Genomic DNA, 24,520 nt, shown 5'->3' on the forward strand with positions numbered 1-24,520 from the left:
TTTGGGAATCAAAAAATATGAGTAATACCAACCATTATTCTTCTCCGCCCCAGGCACTGGTTCTATAGTGCCTTTCTGTAGCAGGGTTAAAATCTCCTGCACAAGAAGTGGATCCGGAATCCTCAAAGAGTGTTTCCCCGGTGGATTGGTCTGAGGCTTCCTTAGAAAGGGAAGGAAGTAGACTGTTTCCAGAGCCCACACATCTGAAGTAATGGCTCGCCATTCTTCGAGATGCTGAGACAGTCTGCCCCCACTGGAGAACTGTGACTGAAGCCTTCAGAGCGGTTTTGAAGTGGCTGTTGCAGCGGGCGATGGTAAAGAGACTGCTGCTGGAGCGGACTTGGCACCTCTACCTCGTCCACCACGAGGGAACTTTCGCTGGCCCCTTTGACTGGTCATTCCTCTTGCCCTTCCAAATGAGGAGTATTAGCGAAAAGATCTACCCCTCCATGGTTGTCCGCTAGAACGAAAAGGCTGAAGTTGCCTAACAGCGGTGCCTAAAGATTTGGTGGCCGCCTTAGAGGTCTGCAACTTCTCAAGGCGCTCGTCAGCCTTGCTGCCAAAAAAGATGAGACCCGTCAAATGGCATGTTGATAAGACGAGCCTGCACATCAGTGCAAAACTAGACTTCCGCAACCACGCAAACCTGCGTATTAAGGTGCTCGTAGCCATGGATCTGCTGATACGATCTGCAGAATCCAATCCAGACTGGAGGGTCTCACACATGGCTTCCTTGCCGTCCTTAACAATAGCCAGAAAGCCGTCCCTCTCATCCCGTTCTGGAATGTGCTCCTCCGCCATGGAGATGCACTCCCACATAGTGTACGAACATTTTGCAAGCACACAGGTGGAGTTGGCTGATTTCAACGCCATACACCCCGCCAAAAATACCTTCTGCGCCCATCCATCTATGCACTTATTGTCCCTATCAGGAGGGATGGTAAGGTACGCGGCCTGCTTCGAGGTAGCCATAGCTGCCTGGACCACCAGTTACTTGGGAGTGGGGTGTTGGGACAGATAGCCGGAGTCGCTACTGGAGGGGGGGTATTTTCGTGTAAGCGACTTGTCCACCGCCGGATTAGTCTTGGGGTCTCCCAATTCCTGGCCACCCTCTCTTGAAGAGCCACATGGAAAGGTAACACAGGATCCGTAGGCGGACCCCTGTCCAAAATATCTGCAAGATCATGCTGATCATAAGGCGCTAGATGTCTGGACCAACCCAAGTACTCTACCACCTTAGACATAAGGTGCCTATGTGAAGAGTCTGCATGCTCCCCAGGTTCCGAGAGGTATCAATACCACTTGTATTATGCAAAGTGTCACACAGGTCCTGCAACCTGCTCTCCTTGAAAATGAGGAACTCCGGCACATTAGGAGTGCCATACTGGAGCCCAAAGGGGGCATCCTCCCCATCCAAATGTTCCTCCTCTTCAAAAATTGAAGTGAGGTTCCTAAAAAAATCCTTTTTAGGAAGGGGACAAAAGATTTTTCTGGCATGGAGCCCAGAGGCTTAGAAAGTTTTGAAGGTGTCGACTTAGATTTAGCCAGGGGCCTTTGGGGACTGAGACGGTAAACTAGGCTCCACTGGCATCGACAACGGCGCTGAAGGCACCGAAGGCTTGACTGCCGTCGATGACCCAGTGGGCACCAATGACGGCGTCAATGGCTTCGAAGTCTTCAAAGGTCTCGACGACAAGGGAGACCTTGACTTCTCTCTCTATCTCGAGTGATCCTTCAACACCTTGTCTTGAGGCCTCGAGGGCTCTCGATGTGGATCATGCCGTGAACCCGGGCTCGAGGGTGTGCGAGTATCAGGCTGAGACCACTCCTTGCCGGCTTCCACAGAAGGTGCGGACACAGCCTTGCCCCATTTCACAAAAATCTTAAGCACCGCTAACCGGAAAGCTTCCCACTCTGCCGGAGTCGACCTTTTGAACGGGCATGTCACCCTCTCGGGGGTAGCCCTTGATTAAGACGACAAGGAAGGCGAACAATGGTGCCTCTGCTTCCAATGCCTCAACAAGGAGGAAGAGTGGCAGGAACCACTACGGCACTGTGAGCGCCTGGCTTTCTTCTGACGAGGAGAGTCGCCCCTCGACTCGTCGGTTGAAAGCCCAGCCGGTCGGGATTTTCGAGGCTTGGACACCTTGCCTACCTTTAACTTCCCCAGTTGTTCCCGCAAGGCCTCCACTGTCATGCTCTGACATTTTGAGCAGGTATCAGTCTCGTGGCCCTCGCATAGGCACCACAGACAGACTTGATGCGGATCCGTACTCGACATCTTGGAGCCGCACTGCTTACATTTCTTAAACCCAGAACGAGGAGTCGTCGGGGTAGAAGACAAAGACATTGAGCAGTACTTCAGAAGTACGAGGTGTGCCGAGTTTCACAAAGCAAACATGTTTGCAGAAAAACGGAACTTATAACATTGGATGATGTCACCCTCGATGGAGGCCTTTGAGGGAAATCAACTCGAAGCCATCGACGCAGGGTGCCCTCAGCCGAAAAAAAATCCGAAGCAGCCAAAGCTGGACAAAGATGAGGAATACGTTGGAGGACACAATCCATTCGAAAAAGGGCAATCCGAACTCTAACCTTAAGGGAAAACCCAATACATTGTTCTTTCACCACCAGATACCCAGGGCAGCAAGACAGCAGTAGAAGGTAGAAAGTGGGCAGGCCTAGACCAGATTTTAAGTGTTTTTTAACCAAAATATTCCCGCGAAGGAAGAAAGATTGAATAGGGACAACTGTCCAACCCTCACCAGGGGAGAGATATATAAACAGTGTACAGGAAGTGTTGCTGTGTCGATGAGGGAAGAGGAGGAGGGGGGGATGGTAACCAAGAGACCAGCAGGAGGAGGGAGGGAGGGAGTAGCAGATTGTGGAGAAGAGGTTTTGTATAAGGTGAAGCATTGCTTTGATAGTGGCTCTACTGTGTGATGATGTGTGCATGTGATAAGGGTGTAGAAACAGTAGTGTAAGGTGTGAATCTAAAAAGGCAGGTACAGAGTGAAGGGAGGGTGGACGAGCAATGGTGGAGGAGGAGCGGTAGTGTGGCAGGAGGAGTTGTAGTTTGGGAGGAAGAGCAGAAGTACTGTGGGAGAAGTAGTTGTAGTGGGAGGAGGAGTGGTAGTAGTGGAGTGGGAGATGATGAAGAGTTATCAACAGGTGGAAGCAAGATAAATGAGGAGTAACCCATCAGAGGGACAGAACGTTGATGGGGAGGAAAGGACCAGGCGAATCAGAAGGGGGATGAGATGGGGGGCATGAGTGGAACAAGATAAATCTAACACAGTAACAGCAAGGCACACTCCTAATTTCACTTTAAAAGACTAACCTGCAGGGAGAGTCGAGGAGTTTAAGAATTCCCTGAGGGAGTTAATGAGCCTGCTTTTAGGAAGAACATAACCAGCCTAAGACCGCTATTAGACACTAGCGGTTAACAATCAACGGCAATAATTTCCCAGAAATAATTTCTGATTATGCAGGTTCCCACCACAGCGTAGCAGTGCAGATTCCCACGATATTGGAAAAATGCTTGAAAATTAAAGTCTTCCCCGTCCTCACATGCAATCACCATATGCCCCACCTGTTTTCTTGCCCCCTCTCCACCATTCCACTCAATTTCTTTTTCTCTCCCTGAGCCTCACACATTACCCCCCATCACTCTTCGGTTTGTGTGACTCAGTTTATTTTCCGGCACTTCTTGTGTCATTGCCGCAATAATCTCGTAAAATTCCTTAGATAAGCTGAAAATGTTCTATATGTAACTCGCTCCCCAGCCCACCCCCAAATTCCCAATTTCACATGGTATCCACTTACGCCCACACCCCTCCTAGCCTGATGCGATTGCAACCTTTTTACTCCTCAAAATAGCATTTTCAGCCCTGCCCCGGTACTATTGTGGGTATTGCAAGCATCGAGCAAAAAAAAACAAAAAAAGTCAGATTTTCATTTCTGAAAATCTTCTCTGCTGCAAAGCACCATGTGAAATATACAAAGTTTACTGGGAGCAGGGTCACCCATTTCTCCGCAAAATATTTAAAAACTACTGGATGAATTTACCCTCAAATCAGCAAAAGAAATCACTGCAACGCTTTGTTCCCAAGTTGTTTCTTATTATTTGGTACAAATCTATCTTGCATTGTTCACGCTACTAGTGTACAATAGATGCTTTTTCTCTATGGGAATATGAATGGCACTAGGATGAAAACAACATTTTTTGTTTTTCCTATGAACTTTTGCATCTTTTAACACATTTTTCCCTAAGTTTCCAGTTTGGGGGGGCCTGTGAAACCTTTACTTTGTAAAATTTCAACCAAATCAGTCCAGCGAGTCAAAGGTTCATAGCAATAGACTTACATACATACATAGGAAAAGTCTACATACATGCTGCCCTCTAAAATATATATATTTATGTATTTAACTTTTGTAGAGCGTGCCAAACCCGTGGCTATCTGGGTGCTGGAAAGCAGGCAATACACATTACACGAGTTACCACCAGCAACAACAGACGACATAGGCTTGACATATCACACATATTTACAGACATGAGACACACACACACAAACACACAAGGATGAGCCAGGAGGACAGACAATTCTTTAGCTATTTTCAATACGGCGAAACGTTTTGTATTGTTGATAGGACACGGAAAACAGTTTTTTCTATTTGTGTGCACTCCAGTTCCCCGGTCTTGGCACCAGCCCAGTTTCCGTTTTCACATGGCATGCTGTGTGCACCACGATGTGGTTGTTAGGGCAACATTCAATTTTTGGGATCTCTTGTCTAGCTCTGAGCATCCCTTCAACCTTTTGCAAGATTCCTTGGATTTATTTTGTGTGTGACCAGAGGGACCTCTACTGAAGTCACTGCAACTCATTTTGGATATGCTCCCCTTCATAGCCCATATGGCTACCCTGGCATGGGTGCTTTCAAGCACTACACCTTTATCCCTGGGTGATTTTCATTCATCCAGAAAGCGTGTTGGGGAGAAGGCTGTTGGAAGCTTTACAATTTAGTTTTAGAAATGCAATGTACAGCATTTTACTGTGTTAGGAGCGTTGTGTCAGTAAATGCATATGTGGCTATAGTTTGATTGGTACTGCAGGACGAGAGTCATGTGTAACTTCATTTTCTGTATGATGATAGATCAGCGTTGCTGGCAGAAGAGAGTAGGTAAAAATCCCCGATCAGAAGATCCCTAGTGCACTCTTTCTAGAACACGGATGTGCAATAGTCACTGGTGGTTTGTCCAGGTTGCTTTTTCCCTCATGTATTCTAGGTGTGCTTGCCACCATGTGAGTGAGGCATCTGGTGTCAGTGTTACTTGGGAGTTGTAAACGTTTGTCACTTTATTAGGTTTTATGGCATACAGATTCTTAGCAATTGAAGAACCTCTGCTGTCAATACCAATAGATCCTCCCAGCCTTCCATTGCATGTGACCACTTGCAAGTCAACCCTTTTGCATGGGTCCTATGTGCAAGTGTGCAGGCTGAATGAGGTTTTTACATTATGTCATTTTTAACAGCTTAATGGCATTCCTCACTGTCAGACTGATGTCTAGTAAAAGGAAACATTTAGAAAATATGTCCTTTTGCTGCTTTCCCTCCATAGACATCTATGGAACTCCCCAATGTTTTGCTCTTGTTTAAAACTTGACTAGACTTTTAAAAAGGTATGTAAATACTTTTTGCTTTACTTACCTTCTTTAGCTCACCTATTCTGGGGTCACTGATCAGTGCCTAAGGGTATCCGTCTAAGGGGAATGTTAACCGGTATGAAATTCCTTGTTTTGCACTGCACGCATTACCTTAAAATTAAGTTTGGTGGGGTACTTTGTATCCCCTCTTTCTTTTGTTCCAAGTACAATTTCTGTTACTTGCATGTTGTAGAGTGGCTTCTAGTTGTAGATATTTTTCTACCATGGTAATTTTTCACGTGTGCACTCTTGCATTTTACTGCATAATGTCATTTAGAATACCTATACCCTAAAATGGCTGTGCCAAGTGTTTTTTGCATATCGTTTGGCCATCTTGTCTTTTAGCCTTCTTCCTGTCCTCACAAATCCAGAAGCACCATATACGGAAAGCCCTTTGCTGGGTAAAGCAGTCCTATGTGTCTGTGGCCAGAGGTGTGTCCGGTCTGGACCTTTTGCAGAAGCTTCAGTTAATCCCACAGACCTCCCGCCCCCCGAATGTCCTGCTTGCAACTAACCTGCTCTTCTGTTGCATACAAACCCTCCAAGGGGAAAGGGGAATGGACAACATTTAAAAAACTCCTTCTCCACACACTGGAGATCTGTGGAAACCTACACAAGATTCATTGATATCAGATCTCACCCAGACTTCTTCAGATCCTTCCTTCCATATACTTAGTATTAATAACCATACCTGTTCAAATCTGATGAGAGTTGAGGTGTAATCTCATACTCATGATACTCATTTTACTGTTTCTGGGTGGTATCTCAGCTTAAAAATAATACTCCTGCTGTCACTTCATATTCTTTTTTTTTTTTGCCTTTTTTTTCTGAAAATAGGTTGTAGCATAGTGGTAGTTCTTAACTCTGTTTTAATTTCCACCAACTACTGGACATTTGTCTGGAATTTCTTAAAGTCCATGACTACTTCTAACCAAAAGCAACTAGATTGACTGCTTCCTACGTGCACTGTTTTCATGACTCCAGCAGCGTAACAACTCATTGCAGCAGTTCATTAAGGTATTTGCCTGCCAGCTGTAGAAGCGACATTCAAATTTTGGCAGACTGTCAGGGCGCCACAGATTTCACTATGATGCTTGTGCAAGTTGGAGAAGCAACGCTCTGTACGCCCTTGATGCGTGCCCTTGCATGTCCACTGGCAGCCACTTCTGCGCACTATGTGCAGTTCACTCACCCACCATTGAACATATGTTGAAGGCTTATTTATATTTACTTTCACTCATCCAGCATTTTTAGTCTTAACCTGACTAAGATCAGTACTTCACCAACTGAGTGTCTGGATAAAAAAATTCTGGATATTAATGTATTTATTTTAACTTTAAGGAACAAGAGTGTCTCGCACCAGTTTTATTACTCCTTGGCCCTCGTAAATTCTTCAATTTTAGAATACATTCTTGGCTCTTTTGCTAGGCCTCAAGTCGTTTTGCAAAATCCATTATTGTGTTCCCTAATCCTCACCCTCGTCGGAAGAACACCCTATCCCTTCGGGGTGTACTCACGCTGGGTTATGGTGGTGTGCCACCTATCTAAGAGGATAGGAAGAAGGCTAAGATAGCCCTATCACTACAATGTAAAATACATTCTCACTAAAAAACACAGTCTGGGAGCCAGTCCCATGACTGAAACAGTGGTAGAACAGTTCACGTAGGAGTATTCGGTAAATGGTACGCTGCCATATGATTTATTCACCCTCTGCGAAGTGTGCGCTACCTAACCATGAAAATTGCTTAAAAGGGAAAGAAAGTGAGAACAATCTCTCGTCAAAATTGTCCTTTGTATTTAATATGTTAACTGCTTACTTCACCAAAATATTTCTCGCAATAACCATTATTGTATTGTTAGGGAGCAATTAGAAAAACAGAACAAATAAAACCAAAATCAATCTTGTGTCATCTAGGCACTGGTCGTTTGTGATTATTATTTTCAGGCATGTATCTCGCATGACTTGGAGATATCTGCATAATTTCTGGTCAACCGGTTTCAAGGACATCTTTTTGAAGTCATCTTCTCCAGGACCGATTTATCACTTATGCGACTTAGAACTGCTGCGGCTTTGATGATTAAAAAACACTTTGGATGTGGTTAGATTGGTGTCCGCACTGGTATAAAAAGCAACCCCTGTTTTGCGAGTGGTCTCGCTCGAAAATAAGAAATTTCGTAAAACGAGCACTCTGCTCCGCGGTGTTACAGATAAAGCAACACTGGTGTGAGCGGATATGCCGGAAACCGCAAAAGAACAAAACACACGACACAAGTGGGAAATGTGTTCTAGCATGAGGTTGATCCTCTAGACACCATTAGAAAACACGACGGGTTACTCGAGAAAATACGGGCCCCATGACACGCATATAAGTGTCACTTAGTAGTCACGGTTAGTCAAATAGTTACCGTGGGATATGTAAATTGATTCAGACAGGGTTTTGTGTACTGAGAGGTATATTTTTCCTTTCGTTCTTTTCAGTTCCCCCACAGGATAGAACTGGGCATCTGCATCTAGCCAACCAGACAGACATATACACACGGTTTGTCTTTTCTGAAAAATGACGCTCATAATACACATGGAAAAGGCACCAACAAGGTAATTGGCTAATGGATATAAGGCACACATAATGGGCTTGCAAGTGATTATGTGTAAAAAGCATTTTCTGATGCCAAATGTGGAGACAGGGGTTCTCAATTATGAGATGCCCCTGGCACAATTAAGCAATACCGGGTTGTGGTATGTACCTAGTAGATGTGGGACAGGGACATAAAAGAAAATGTCTTTCAACAAAATATTGATGCTAGCACATTGTACTTATACTAGAAATGAGTTCCCTTCATAAAAACCCAGCAAATAATAGCTCATTTTTTGACTTTACTCCCTAAGTCGGGCTGGGTGCCCCGTCGTATTTGATGGGTGGAAGACTGATCGCATAAGTGATAAAGAAATCGGTCCTGAAGAAGATGACTTCAAAAAGATGGCATCGAAACCGGTCGACCAGAAATTACGCAGATATCTCGAAATCATGCGAGATACATGCCTGCAAATAATAATCACGAAAGACCAGTGCCTTGATAACACGAGATTGGTTTTGGTTTTATTTGTTCTGTTTTTTTAATTGCTCCTTAAAAATGCAGTAATGGTTATTGCGAGAAATATTTGGGTAAAGTAAGCAGTTCACGTATTAAATATAAAGGACAATTTTCACAAAAGAGTGTTCTCACTTCCTTTCCCTTCTGTCATTTGGGTAGGAGACAGTTATGATATGTTTATGTTTGAGTTAGGTCCTCATTTCTATAGTGGTAGAGCCAGAAGTCAGTCTAGGACAGGTTTCTAGACATCATTTTTGTTCGACATCCTGACAAATACCCTTTCAAACTCTTTCTTTAGCATAAGCACAAGATAGGGATTTGGTAATTCAATTAAGCCAATATCATGAAACACAATGAGTTGTCCGTCTCCTAGTTCCGACTTACCACAGGTGGCATCACAAAAACAAACTTATGAGATCAAAATCACAAAAACTGTGAGAAACCGCACTAGGCAAAACAGTTTTAGGCCTCAATGAATAAGAGTGGAGTATATCTTCTCTAGTGATGCCAGAAAAATTGAAAGCACAATTTTTAAGGACCCGTTTCTATATAATCTTTGATGTCTATGAATACAAACAAAATGGCAATCTCCTGTACTGTTGGAATTAAAACAGATATTTAGAGCGTATTTCCCCGCAGGAGGTAATTGCCTTCTCTGCATACTTTAAAGATGATATCATGCTATTGAACCTGTGGCCTCTCCCGATGGGTTGTCAGCTTGTGGCGGGGTGGTTGGGTGAGGGGGCCAATGCATACAATTGAATGCTGATTTCTAACACTTATCACTGAGCAGGAGGATAGAACCACTGAGTTGAGTGAGGTGTAAAGTAATCCCTTCATGATCTACAAACTGGCAATACAAATGGGTCTTATTAGCTCAGGCAGGAAAGGAGGAGGGATGCAAAAGGGGTGAAAGGTTAAAACAGCCAGGGAACCACACTCCATCACCCCTGCAGCACCTCAATACACACCAATGGAAGCTACAAAATTCTCCTCCTTTAGACTTCTGGTGTCAAACTCCCGTGACCCTCTCCCTGGGGGGCCAGCAGACCGGTGCACCAGCTGAGGGACCGGCAGATGGATAACAGGCTTGGATTCTGCCCTCAGCGGGTAACCTGGCTCCCAGCCAACCGGAGTGGCAGCTCCATCAGCAGTCGGACTACGCTTCTTTTTCTCAGGCTCTTTAAAAGGAAAGAAGAGACAAACAGGAGGGAAGAAAGAAAAGGAAAACAGAAAGAGTGAGAGAGATACAGTGCAAAAAAGGACAGTACAATGGAGAGTGAGGCAGAGTGAATACAGTGCTCAGACATTGAAGAACAGAGAGGAAAGTAATAAAGGGTGAAGAGAGTGGAGGAGGGAAATAAAAGAGGAACAAGGGTCACACATTAAAGAAAATATGAGCGAGAGAGAGCCAGACAGAGAGAGCTTGAGAGAAAGAGGCAAGCAAAGAACCATAAATGAGAAGGACAGAGTCAAAATAGAGGGCAGGGAGCAGAGAGAGAGGGAAAGAACAGACAGTGTTATTTAAGTAACTGAGTAACATTACAGAATGAAGATATATAAGCACAAACACCTACCAGAGTACCGTCTCTCCACACTATAGTGCCCTCTCTGTAAATACACAAGAAGCTACCTTCAAGTATCCTTCTTGATGAGGTGCCTCTCCAATGCCGCACACAATTTCCCCAAGGTCCCGGCAGACCACTTCCATCGAAAGATTTGCCAGCCAATCACTTAGGCTTCAATATATAACCATGTGCAGATTCCCTGGTAGTGCACTGCCAGCTCATTGTGGCTGAGGGCTCCCCAGAAGAATAACGTCTTAATTTAAATAACTGCGTATTATGAATGATGGAAAACAAATAGATAACAGGAAAAAGGGAGGAGAAACATTGCAGTACAAGGAGAGGCCAATCAGAAAATGGCCTGTAATGCCCAGCGGCTAACCCATCTAGAGTAAACTAATGTAAATCGGCAGAGGGTCTGCATTGAGAATTAAGGTGAGAGGGCCAAGCAAAAATATACCCATGGGCACTAAAATCCCTGTGTACTGTGAAGGAGGTGGTGAAAAGGAAAAGGAGAGGTATGCCTTATTATTAAGCTACAAATGGACACCCAGACATTAGAAACTGTTATGGGTAAAAGGGAGTAAAGAAAGAAAAGGAGAAGTGAGGCCAAGCAGCACAACCTGTGACCACCCAACCACTGAAATTGCATGAGATGGCGGGTAGCCAGGCGAGCTTAATGGAGGGGCGGTCAAAGCAACCTGCCACCTATTGACAACAAAGCACTATTCAACCCATAATAGATATTTAAAAAACTATAAATCTTAAATTCATCTGTTTCCTGGGATCTGACTGTGGTTGCATCTCTTAATCTGAAGCACCCCAGCTGAGGAAAGAATCGGACTGGCTTTGGAGTCTGGCTCGGACACCAAAAGAAAACTTCACCACAATTTACTTTGTGAATTTTCATGAAATTGCTGGGAGGCATATTTTGGGAAAACATTTAAAACCATGCAATATAATACATGGCAGCCTGAATTACCAGTATAAAAGCCTGGAAAGTATGATCCTATTACAGACTGGTTGTGACATCACTGCTGGACTGTAATAAGTCTCCATGTTACTGCTCATTTTAAAAGCACAAAGCAAAATGTTTTTAGATACAGTTTATTAAACTGGTAAGAAAACAATCCCAACATGTTAGAAGTTGCATATTCATTGTTTTTTAATCCAAACAGATTGCACATTGATTATATGTATCTGCAACTCGAAGAGCTTGTACATTAAGCAAGAGGCCAGGTATTAAAGGGGATAACCAGGGATAAAATATTCCCTACCGTACGAAAACAGGTTATTGCAAGTTGGAGTTCTGTGACCTTATAAAGGAACTCTGACTTCACTGTTCTTCAATTTGGTCACAGAACTCTGCAGCGACTTGCAATACCCTTACAACGTTCTGTAGGAGGTACTTTATCCCACATGTTCTAATCCAAAACGGGCTAGTAATAAAATACAGAGCACAGTAAGGCATGAAATTGGCCACCATTGGCCAATAGAACTGCCCCACACAGGACTGGAAAGCTGGCCCATTTGAGTTGTAGGGCAGTTCACACCTGGCTCAGAGGCATATAATCAAGAATTAAGAGTATCATAAAACTGTGAATGAGGCAAAAGAGACCCAACCACCATGCATAATTGGGGACAAGTGGAAGGGGGCTTCAATGAGAGGAAGGAGCCAATAACATGGCAGAGAGCACTATTGAACTACGTAAGCAGGATAAAGACAGGTCCAACAAAACCAGATGGGGGAAAAACTATCCACAAGTGTGAGTAATGGAGGGGCATGAAATAAGGGGGAGGAGAACGCCTTCTCCAAGCTGCAAGTAGGAGATCAAGGCAAAGTGGCAGGATGGCAGAGGCCCCATGCAAGACTCAGAATAGCAGAGGCCTAGTAGAAAAGCTTGGGTTGTCAGGAGCTATATCACTCCTAGCATGGTCTTCTCACCTTTATTATAGTAGTGGCTGTGCGCAATTTCTAGCAGGCTGAATACACTTGCCATGCCTCCAAGACCAGCATTGCTGTAGGACTGCTCCAGACTAGACACTGTGCACTTCAGCACATCCAGCATGCCTTTGTAGACCTTCCGACTGATCTCCTACAAAAAAAGAGAAAATACATGAGGAGCCACAACACCACCATGAGCTCTTTATTGAGGCAATAACAGTCCAGGAGGACAACACAATAATAAATAACCACTTCTCCTGCTTTTCAGACTTAGCTACCATTAAGCGTTATGAGTAGAAAGAATTCATTAATCACAAACCTCATGGTGAACACAGTTCAGTGCAACCCAAATTTGTAGATAGGTGCTACATTTACAGCAATTTGCCACTAAGCAGTGCTAATGAATCATTTAACAACAGCAAGAGCTGCACATCAGTACTCACTACTACAGTCCTGACAAGACAAGTCTATGCTCGCAAGACTGCGTTTGTCCCAGCCAGTTTGGAGCAGAACCTTGCTGCTATGTCCCTTGTGGTTGGTTTCCATGTTTTCTGCACTTTAATTGTGGCTATCAACTCAATGTTCCTGTTGTTCAATGTTGCTTGGCCATGGCACTTCTCTAGCTGTGTCAATCATATTGTCTCTCGGATACTTGGAGAACTCTGCACCCTCAAACAGGAATTTACATTTTACTCCCCTGTTCACAGCTCCTCTTCGCAAATGGATTACATATTCATTTCAAGCGCTTCAATGACGTGGGTTGAGGAGTGTGTCATTCGCTCTCGGATCTAACAGACCATGCCGCTGTTAAGATGGGTATTGTCTCCCTCACTGACTTTAGAACGAAACTGCAGACAAGATGCTGGTATTCTTCAAGATTAACAAGGCATCTAAAATCCAAATTAACACCATGGGAGCCTTTGAAGAGTTCTATCCAGGATCTGAATTACTAAAGAATGCTGGGTCACCCGAAGAGAAGTGTAAAGAGTTATAAGCGAAACTCTCAGGCAGAGAAGAGGGCGATACTGCGGCTCAGATCCACTAGAATAGCCATTTATTTCATGATACTGCGGAAAGGGAGGTAACGTTTCTGGGACGGCAGTACCAGGCGAGACGTTTATGGAGAGGGAGATAAGTTAGCAAGCTCCAAGCCAAGTTTGCTGGTTAGGATAGGCAACATGCCGATATCACGGCCATAGCCAATGACTGCAGCAATATTTACAACAGAAACAGGGAAATTCTTGAAGTGTCTGTCAAGTTCTATACTAATTTATACAACTCTTCTAGTAATGGAACAGAGATACAAATGCATTACTTATAATGTGATTGATCTCAGTGGGCTTGAAGGGGATGAATTGGTAAGCACTAATCGTCCGGTAAACCTGGAGGAACTTCACAAGACTATAAAGTACCTCCGGGGGCAGATCGGGCACCTGTGAATGATGGAATAGTTTTAGAAGGCCTATGAGGAAATAGTAAGCCTGCATCTAAGTGTCGGGTTCTGTCCAAGGAAGTATCCTAAACTATTGGCAAAGGTTGTTGATAGGGTCTAAAATTTGAAGAGAAAAGAATGTGGGTGTGTGAGAGAGTAATTAAGATTAGTAATTTCTTTCCTTAACTAGTTTCTTTAGGGAGGCGGTCCATTACCTTTCCAAGATGAAGACTTCCTGAAGAGCCGATTGGATAAAGGAACAGATGAGGTACTTTGGAATCTCAAGAACAATTCTAAGCTGCCTTTCATCCAGGACATTGCTCGAGTACGTCACAGTTTTTGGGGCGCAGCAAGAAATTAAGAAATTAGGGAGAACCTACATGCAGCAGACCAATGGAAGAATCAAGAAGTACAGAGACAATAGAGAAACCGAAAGCTAAGTGAAGACAACAATCTATGTCCCTTTGTAGATCAATACTTATAATTAGTTCATTGATAAGGGAGTTCATACAGTTATCAACAGTATACACATATATCCATCTCTCTCTCTCTCTCTACAACAACCATCACATACCTGCAATCGTCTTTCTGATGCATGTATCTGCTTAGATTCACATGCATTGCATAGACCAACATCAAGTGGTTGGTGCTGAGTATTACAAGATACCTTTTTGTAATTCAAAAAAGGATTTCGACTGGCTGTGACTAATAGTATCCCTGCCGTACGTGTGCTGTACACATAATCCCTCTCTCATTGTGGTCCTTACATTCTTATCCCCTCCCACCCAGACTTGCGGTTTTGTGGAGTACATTGTGAAGTGAGAATGTGAAGAATTGTAAGTTTGTCTATGGTACCTTTACTCCAAACGTGAATAAGCTGGGTGGGCACACGTGAGGCTAAGCAGATGCAAGTATCAGAAAGACGATTACAGGTGTGTAATTTTTGTCTTCTGAGGCTTGTGAATCTGCTTAGAATTACATGCTTTGCATAAACTAGCAAGTAGTACCAGGAGAAGGTGGTGGGTTGATAGAAGGAACCGAAACAAACAAATGTTTTGACACTGCTTTCCCACCAATGAGTCATTCCTTGCCTGTATGTTAACACAATGTTGTGTGAAAGTGTTTACTGAACTCCATGTGGCACTTTGCAGATAGCTTCTACTGGGACATTAGCAATGAAGAATACTAATGTAGCCTCTGTGCTGCATGTATATGGAGCAATAGGTGTAAATGGTACTTCCTTCCGGCTGCCAATGAAACAAAGAATTAATTTTTTTCAGGTACTGCATGACTGCCCTTTGACCATCAAACGACAGGGCTACCCTTTCACCTGCATTCTGTGGGTTTTGAAAGAAAGCCGGAAGTTCAATTGACAGTTCACCTGAAATTTAGGAATTCATTTAGGTGAAAACCGTGGATGTGTTCTTAGAGCTGCAACAACTATTTAGAAAGATCAATTTGCAACAATATTTTGCACAGAATGTATATGAACAAGAGGATAACACAAGTGGTCTTAAAACACCCTCTATGTTCTGTCCGCCAACTACTAGTCATACTCCAGAGTCTATCGTATTTGAAAAGAGAGCATTGGCAAATGTGGCAGCTTTGGAAAATAGAAATAAACAAACGTTTTCCAAAATGTGTCGACAAAAGAGAGAGCTGCCATTGAATCCTTGAAAAGAAATAAAAAATGATATTGAGAAAAGCTGGCAAGGGTGGTGCGATAGTCTTACAGGACCGCACAGCGTACTTTTTAGAATGTGATAGTCGACTTGATTACACCTCTTTTTATGAGGAACAACAGATCCTACTGCAGATTACAAGAAGAAATAACTATTAAGGTAGAAAAAGCATTAAGTAGCAAATGGTTGACTAAACAGGAAGCAGACTACTTAGTTACCTCTGATCCCAGCATAGCAAAATGTTATACACTCCCTAAAGTGCATAAAACATTGATTGAACCACCAGGATGACCAATTGTGTCTGTGCCGGTTTTGTTCTTGAACCTTTGGCCAAGTTTGCGGATACCTTTTTAAAACCGCGTTAAAGAAATGCCATCTTTTATACATGACACGACAGCTGTGATTAACCTGATAGAAGGTCTTCTATTTAATGCAGAATCAGAATGACAAGTTAGTTTTGATATTGTGTCATTATATACAAAGATACCACAACCGGCCACATTAGAGATGGTATAAGAATTGTCTTTGAGTAAGAGACATGAAGGATATACACCTAATTCCTTTATTCTTTGGTGCACAGAGATGACTCTCACTGAAAATTATTTTATTTTCAACCACACCTTTTATCCTCAAATACATGGTACTGCCATGGGGTCAGCGGTAGCCTCTTCTCTAGCAAACTTATATGTCGAAAGCATGGAGAGGAATTTCAAGTGAACAGATAACAGTCCATTTAAACATCAGATTAGATTGTGGAAAAGGTACATCGAGGATGTCCTATTAATTTGCTAGGTTAACACCTTAGAGCTAGAAAGTATTTTCGTATGGTTAAGCCAACAGAATCCATATTTAAAATTCAATAAAGATCATAGTAACATTAATTATTTGGATCTGTCTATTTTCATGCATCATGTAAGTGGTTTGCTTAAAGTTAAGCCTTTCCACAAAACCACTGATAAAAATGCTCTCCTGTGTTTTGACAGTTTTCATCCTAATTATACTAGGGAAAACTTAGCGTTTGGACAATGTTTGCGTCTTAAACAGCACAGTACTAATAAAGAGCATTTTGAAAGAGAGGTAACTCAGCACTTTAGATGTGATTATATACATTATAGAAATTGCTTACATTTTGATTTAGAGCAAGCTGTTTTAAAGATATTTTGTATGTTAATAAATTCTTACATATAACCAGATTTACAGGATAATTGTTTTTTTCAACCTATTCATATGAATGTTGTTGTCTATATCACAAAATACTTAAGTAACACATCTGCCCAAAGTCTGTTGTTGTCTAATGATGTGCATACCATACCAGGAATGACTTTGTGGCTGTATTTCCTTGAGTCCCCCCCCCATCGTGTTGTGTGAAGTGTGTTCTTAGCGCTACCTCGTTCTTGTGTATTGTGACAAATGATTCTGCCACGGATAATTCCAGAAGTTCAATCACAATTGGAATAGATGTAATTGCTATGAGAAAGGCGACTTTATGAGAGATATTTTAGGCTTGCTTTATGCATTGGCTCTAAGGGGTGACCCATGAGCTTGCATAACACAACGTTTAAATCCTATCCTGGTGGTGGGTTTGAAACTGGCAGGTAGATATTTGAATCCTTCCATGAAGGCTTTGACGACTGGTACTCACCACCAAGAAATTTTGTTTTAAAAAGTGGTATAAGCAGACGCTGCTGCACGATGTACCTTTAAACAATTGAAAACAAGACCAGAGTCTAACAGATGTAATAAATAGTGCAATAGGGTTGATATTTGACTTTGTAAACCAAACCACAAACCTTTTCCACTTGTTAAAGTAGCAGTGTCTAGTGTTGGATTTACAGGACTCTCTTAAAATCTGCATGCATCTGTCCAGCAAATTAAGGTGGCCGAACTCTAACTTCAGGAGCCAAGCAGCTAAATTGGTTGTCTGGGGTTGAGGATGAATAACCTCAGATTCTGTGATAGAATGTTGTAGGGACATGGCAGTTTCGTTGGAGGGCAGATGGACATTTCAAGGAGATATAAAAACCACATCTGATGAGCACACATGGGAGCCGTTGGGATCATTGTGACTCTCACCCGGTGCATCTTGTGGGTTACCCTGTGCAACAGGGAGGTTGGAGGAAAAGCGTAAGGCACGTGCCTTTGGAAAGCCACAGCCGTGGCCTTGGCTCTGATCGCATGGGCATGCATGTTTGCTGGGATGGTCATGTGCTGCCCCCCATAAGCTTCTTTGATGGTCATCAGCATCTACCTTGCGATTGGCACCTTGGATCCTTGGATGCTTGGCTGTCTGGTTTTGACCCTCCAAAAGTGACAAACAGGGCATCCGAGTTACAGAAGGTCTTAGTCCTTTCTAGGTAGAATCTCAGGGCACATCTGACATCCAGAACAATTTCTCTTCCTTCGGATTTGGGAAGAAGGTTGGAAGTACTATCTCTTTGTTAAGGTGAAAGGATGACACAACATTTAGGATTGATGAAGGGTGCATCCTAAGCACCACTTTGTCCCGGTGGAATGTGGCATATTGCTCCGATGCCAGCAGGGCCTGGATAAACCTGCACGCTGAGGGGAGGCCGACCAGAAGAGCAGCCTTGATGGTAACAAGCCTGATGTCCACAGATACCATGGGCTCAAAAGGTTTGTGGGCCAGGGCGGCCAGCACCATGTTGAGGTCCCAGACCAGGTGTGGTCCATTGACTGAAGGATACACTCTGATGAAGCCTGCTTGGTGTTTTTTGACCACCGGATTGGAGGAGAAGAGGTTATCGCTGGAGTTTCTATAAGCCCCAATGGCTGCCAGATAAGTCTCGGCAGTTGTCGACCTGGACAGCTGAATGAGCAAAGTGTGCTGAAAAAGACAACGCATTGTCTAGTGTGCATGCCAGAGTGTCTACCCTGTTTGCCTGGGCCCAGTGACAGAACCTGGCCTGTTTGCTTTTGTTTTGACTCCTTGTTGAGCTGATTCTGACCCCTTGAATGATGTCCAAGTTGTCCTGTGACAACTGTAGATGTTTTAGGGCAATATGCTCAGGAACCAAGTTGCTAGGGCCACCTTCTCCGGCGCAGGATAGAACACTGTGCCACCCTGTTGGGATAAGAGTGGGGCTGATCTCACTGGGAGGAGGACTGGAGGCTGACACGACAGCCAGAGGATATATGATATGATATTTTATTTATATCACACCCACACACAAGTGTTTCACTTGTGTATGGGTGAGGAGCTTGGAGAACCAAGGTCTGGCCAGCCACCGCGGTGCAATCTAGAAGATGCAAAGCCGCTGCGACTCCCTGACCTTGCAATTGACCCGGTGTATCAAAGGGGTCAGAGGGAAAGTGTATGCCGACATGTCGTTCCACTCAATCTGCAACGCGTCTCCCAGTGAGCCTCTGCCATGTCCCTTCCAGGAAGCATACTGGTGACATCACATGTTGCTTCTGGTGGCGAATAGGTCCCCTGAGGATGGCCACACCTGTTGAAGATCTCCCTCAGGACATGCTCGCTCAACTGCCATTCGTAGTTGTCGACCACCAACCTGCTGAGTCTGTCCGCCTCTAGGTTGGACTCCCACAGGAGGTGGACAGACTAAACGTAAGGGAGTAGTTTCTTACCTGTAATTCCATTTCTCCAGCCTTGATATCTTTCATGGATTCACATGCTGTGAATATTTCCCCGTCGTCAGGCTGGGAAACCTCAGTAACTTTAACTTAGTGTTTTCCTATGGAAAACTTTGACACTTTAGGCCCCACGAAAAAGGACGTCTGGTATAACTAGCCCTGCCCCCGCGGCTTCCCTTCAGATTTTAACCTCCAAAGTAGAGGGAACCCGAACCCAAGTTTGCCTGCAGGGGCGGCCGGCGGGCGCATGTGAATCCATGAAAGATACCATTGCTAGAGAAATGGAGTTACAGATAACAAACTACTCGCTACTCCAGCATTGGATCTTTCAAGGATTCACATGCTGTGAATAGATTACATAGCAGTACAACCAATGTGTGGCGGTGTGCTACAGGCGAACCCACAAAACAGTATTTAATCACATACATGAGACAATAAACCCAGCAAGTGATATGTCAATAGAAAGAACCCCGAAGCTGCAGGGCCTACCTTTCTGAAACAGGTGTTGGAGGACTGCACGCTCCACCTGCACATCTTCCACATGTTGCTGCCCCAGACAGTAATGCCTGGTGAAGGTATGCAGCACCGCCCAGGAGGCTGCTTGGCAAGTGTCCACCAGCGGTATCCCAGAACATAACGCCGCTGATGACGCTGTGGGCTGCGTAGAATGAGCATTCGGGGCATCCCTGAAAGTGTTGCCGGCTTTATCGTGACAATGTTTCACCATGCGATCACTAAACAGAGGAGCAGCATGGCGCTTTCTTGTGAACCGAGAAATCGCAGCCAAGTGCACCTTAATGGATGACAACGCCAGGCCCCCTTCCGCCAAGTGTAATAAGTATGGGAGAACCTGAGCCGGGGAAACGTCCAAAGGCTCAATCTCAGGATGACCCTTACACACCATTCACAGAACCTCGTCCATTTATGACCATACGAGACATTCGTGGAAGGCGCCCTCGCAGCCTCCAAGATCCGTTGCCACTCTCTGGATATTCCTAGATGACCGAACTCGGAGTGGTCAGGAGCCACGCCGCCAGGCTGAGGGATGCCGGATCATGATGCCACACTCTGCCGTCGTCCTGAACCAGGAGATCCAGATCCACTCCCAACTGAACAGGCTCTTCCACCGCCAGATGTAGGAGATCTGAAAACCACATCTGTCTGGGCCAGAACGGGGCCAACAAAATCACCCAGTACTGGTACTTCCGAATGAGCGGGAACGGGAGGGAACGCATACGCGAAGAGACCAGTCAACGGGAACGAGAACGTGTCCCCCAATGAGCAACTGGGAAGAAGAGGGATACACAATGCCATGGCCCCCAACAGCAACATGTAACCTCGGCCCGAGACCACTGTGCCCTTTTTCCACTCGCCTGCCTTGGCCTGCAATTTTTCCACATGCTCGCTGGAAGGCCTTAGCAGATTTTGCTGGGTAAGAAACTACGCCCCAAGAAACACCAACTCCCTGGACGGCGTCAAATACGATTTTTCGAAGTTGACGCCGAACCCCAGCCGTTGCAAAAGCTGCATGGTCACCAGGAGAGACTCTTGTGCCCTTCCCTGCGACGAACCCCCTCACCAACCAAACGTCCAGGTACACATGATGACCTCCCCTCTGGAGGAAGGCACTTCGTGAACATCCTGGGGGATGACTTCAGGCCAAACGGAAGAATCAAAAACTGATAGTGATCCTCTCCGACCACAAAATGCAGGAACCTGCAGTGCTTCTGCCGCATAGGGATGTGAAAATAGGCGTCCTGCAAATCCAACAACGCCAGGAACTTGCCAGGCTGCACCGACCGGATGACATCTTGAAGGGTGAGCATCTTGAACTTCAGGCGTTGCAGATTCTTGTTCAATGCCCGAAGATCTAGAATAGGTCTCCACTTGGCGTTGGGCTTCTTCACGGCAAAGTATCGGGAGTACACCCCTTGGCCCTTCTCCACCTCTGGGACTGGTTGCATCGTCCCTTTTTCTAGCACGAGTTTGACCTCTTGCCGCAGGATCTGAAGATGCGGTTTCAGCCCATGCACCGGCGGAATAGGAACCGGAGGACGCCCGAACTCCAACGAATGGCCAAGACGCACCGTGTCCAGCACCCAGCGATTGGATGTTATTTTCTGCCACTTGTCGACGTGGATGGCAACCCTGCCCCCCAGTAGATTGTCCATATGGCAGTCATTGTTGAGTTTTAGTTTGTCGCCCCATGGATGCCGTGGACTGTGAACACTTCTTTCACTGAGCTTGGAAGTCCCAGCCCTTCTGCACCGACTGGACAGAACACTGATACCCTTGAGAAGAGTAGCTAGAGCGCCCGTACCCCCTGATCTCTGGAGGAAGCAAACCAGGCACTCCCCGAAGTTCCACAGAAAGCTCTAAAGGAGCGAAAAGAGCGACCACTCTGTAAGGAACCCAAGGATTTAGCGGTTTCCATATCCTCATCAATCTTTTCGCCGAACAAGTGTTTGCCTTCACAGGGCATGTCGATGACTTTATATTTACCTCCGGACTAAAATCTGTGCACTTCAACCAGGCCTGCCGTCGGAGCACTACTCCATTATTAATCTTTTTAAAACCAGACTCTGCCAGGTCCACAGCAATATTGATGCTGTGGTTGGAGGCCTCCTCCTCTTCTCGAACCAACAGCATCGCTTCCTTTCGATGTTCCAGAATCGGGGCCAGCCTATGCCACATTTCACGATCATATCTGGCCATTATCGCCAGGGAATTTGCAGCCTTCACAGTTGTAGCCCCTATCGTCAAGACCCTTTTACCAAAAGCGTCCTGCATCCTGGCCTCACTTTCCGGAGGCGTCACACATTTATGTTGGCTCCTGGCCTTATGGCTGGCAGCCACCGACACCACAGACTCGGGCGTGGGCTGGAACACCAGGCATTTAGGGGTAGACTCCGGAGCCTTGAATTTCTTTTCAAGGCAACCTTTCACAGGTGGCTCCGAAAACAGGTGGCGCATCATGCGCAGACCCTCCTGCCACAAGTGGTCGAGTATCGACACCGAGAAGACCGTCTTCCTCCGCTTGCCCATATGGTCGAAGAGGAAGCAGTCCTTACGTTTCTCTTCAGGAGCCAGCCCAAACTCCAGAAATGCTTTCGACATCATGGCGTGCAACGCCTCCCGATGGCTGAGCCGTACTACGGGGCTGCTCCACCTCCATGTCCGTGTCCCACGCGTCATCCCTTTTTGGCGACAACGACACAGTAGACAGGGTGTCCTGCGGAACACTCTCCTAGTCCGAATCAGGTAGCTCGCCTTCTTCAAGATGAGACCGTGGATGACCCAACGCCACCGGCAAAGGCAAGGTCAACTGTGCCGGAGGAGACTTCCTAGGTGCCTCAACAGGCAACCCCTCGACCACCGGCACCGCCGGACTCGGAGGAGGAGCAGGAGGCAACCTCACATCCAGTTACCCCAACAAGGATTGAAGTATAGACAGTACTCGCAGCGACAGCAGAGATAGCTGGACGAAAACTTGTGATGGTCCCTGGACGACGAGTGCTTCGACAACGACTTCCTCGGCTTCGCCAGGCCCTTTTCCGACACCGAAGACTTCTCAGGCCTACTACCAGACCCCTTGAACTTGTCCGGCCGACCGTGCTTGGACAACAAAGAGCCACTCGGCCCCTTCGACTGATGCCGCCTTGATGAAGACTTGCTGCCACTCCCCACCACTGACGTAGGCACTGCGGCTCGATGCTTCTTAGCAGGGGGTACTGCTGACGCGGCTCAGCGATGCTCTGCAGATTTCTCTGCCCTTCCAGAAGACTGACTCCCCCGGACCGAACCAACCTCAAAAGCCGGGTATGTGCCCTCATTAAGCCAACATATGAGCCGTCGATTACGGTCCTTCAGGTCTTCTGCGAAACCCCATATCTCGCAGGTATCCGCTGAGTGATGAGGGTAAAGACAGTCCATGTGACCATCCCCTTCGTACACCTTCATGCCGCAGGTAGCACACGGCCGAAAAAGAGACTTTCTGGGCTACAGACGACATCCTAGCCCTCGAACAAACGCATGGGCAAAAACACGAAGAAACACGAGGTGATCCCAACAGTTTGGAGACGGTTGAAATCTGAAGGGAAGCCGTGGGGCTATTTATACCAGACGTCCTATTGGTGGGGCCTAAAGCACCCAAAAAGGACGTTGATAGGACACTGAAGTGTCAAAGTTTTTCATAGGAAAACACTAAGTTAAAGTTACCAAGGTTTCCTAGCCTGACGAGTGGGAAATATTCACAGCATGTGAATCCCTGGTTCTGGAGAAATGTTGTGCAACAATGCCCACTCCCATATGTCAATGGACAACCTGCAGATAGGAGGACACCTGGTACCCCCCCGTTTGTTGATGTAATACATGCAGGTGGAGCTGTCAGTCTGAATTCAGACGGATTTGTTGCCGATAATAGGGAGGAACGCTATTCCAAAGTCCATGAACACTGACTGTCCAGGGTAGCTCCCCATCCTTCCAGGGACTAGTTGGTTGTAATGGTGATCGCTGGTAGAGGCTGCTGGAAAGGCCTACACACTAACAGGTTGGCCTTTGTTTTCCACCACCACTGGTCCTGGTGAAGTGCTGTGGTATACTGACAAGGGCCGCTTGGGAGTCTGTCTCCTGATTCCAAGAGGCTGAGATGTGCAGCTGTAGTCTCCTCATTTTGAGCCTCGTGTGAGGCACCGCAAGGTGGCATGTTGCCATTATCCTGAGCAGGTATTGATACCACCATGCCGAATCACTGTTCTGCTGAGGAAATGCCACGTGGCAGACCTGATTGCATTGTTCTTGTCCTGGGAGGGGAAGATCCCCTCTGCTCTCGTATCCTAAATTAGGCCCAAGAATGTTAAGGACCAAATGGGAAGTAATTGTGATTTCTTGAGGTTGATGGAGAACCCCAACTTGTATAGTGTGTGCATGAGACTGGTCGCAGTGTGCTGGACTCCCTCGGGAGACTCCGCTAATACTAGCCAGTCGTCGAGATATGGATAAAGGTGGTGGCCTTCCGCTCTGCCCAGGGCTGCCACAGCATTCATTAAACTTGTAAAGACCCTCAGGCCAACTGGAGGCCAAATGGGAGAACCTTGTATTGAAAATGAAAACCCATGTCCCTGAACCTGAGGAAGGAATTATGGGGTTCCCTAATCGGGACCCGCAGATAAGCATCTTTTAGATCCAGGGAGCACATCCAGTCTCCCCCGCACAGTGTCTCCGCTATCAGCGCTGACGTAACCATTTTGAACTTTTGAAGGGATAGGGAAAGGTTCAAGGTTGACAGGTCCAGTAAAACTCTCAAGCAGCCTGGTTATTTTTCTGTATGGCAAAGATACGGGAATATAAGCTCATGCATCGCTGTGAAGTAGGAACCTTATCCACCGCCTGACTCGCCATGTGCGAACGGATTGCCACCAGTAGAGTTGCTCTCCCAATGTGTGGGAGTGGGGGTGGGGGTGGGGGCTGGGAGAGGAGATGGAGGT

At 45.7% G+C, this 24,520-nt stretch overlaps 1 protein-coding gene across 42 annotated transcripts in view; it reads right to left on the reverse strand.

Annotated features, from left to right (window-relative positions):
* Window positions 1–24,520, reverse strand: part of MADD (MAP kinase activating death domain) — a 2,081,072-nt gene that overhangs the window by 1,120,700 nt on the left and 935,852 nt on the right. For 39 of the 42 annotated variants that reach the window (XM_069623145.1, XM_069623139.1, XM_069623144.1 and 36 more), the window contains 2 exons: window positions 12,309–12,459; window positions 9,770–9,979 (listed from right to left, as the gene is read on the reverse strand). In XM_069623145.1, the coding sequence (XP_069479246.1) occupies window positions 9,770–9,979; window positions 12,309–12,459 (361 nt within the window). The remainder of the gene's footprint in view (window positions 1–9,769; window positions 9,980–12,308; window positions 12,460–24,520) is intronic. The other 3 variants (XM_069623148.1, XM_069623147.1, XM_069623146.1) reach the window with 1 other exon arrangement.

The sequence above is a fragment of the Ambystoma mexicanum genome, chromosome 11 (genome assembly GCF_040938575.1).
Source record: "Ambystoma mexicanum isolate Mex_15411 chromosome 11, UKY_AmexF1_1, whole genome shotgun sequence".
In the NCBI taxonomy this organism is placed as follows: Eukaryota; Metazoa; Chordata; class Amphibia; order Caudata; family Ambystomatidae; genus Ambystoma; species Ambystoma mexicanum.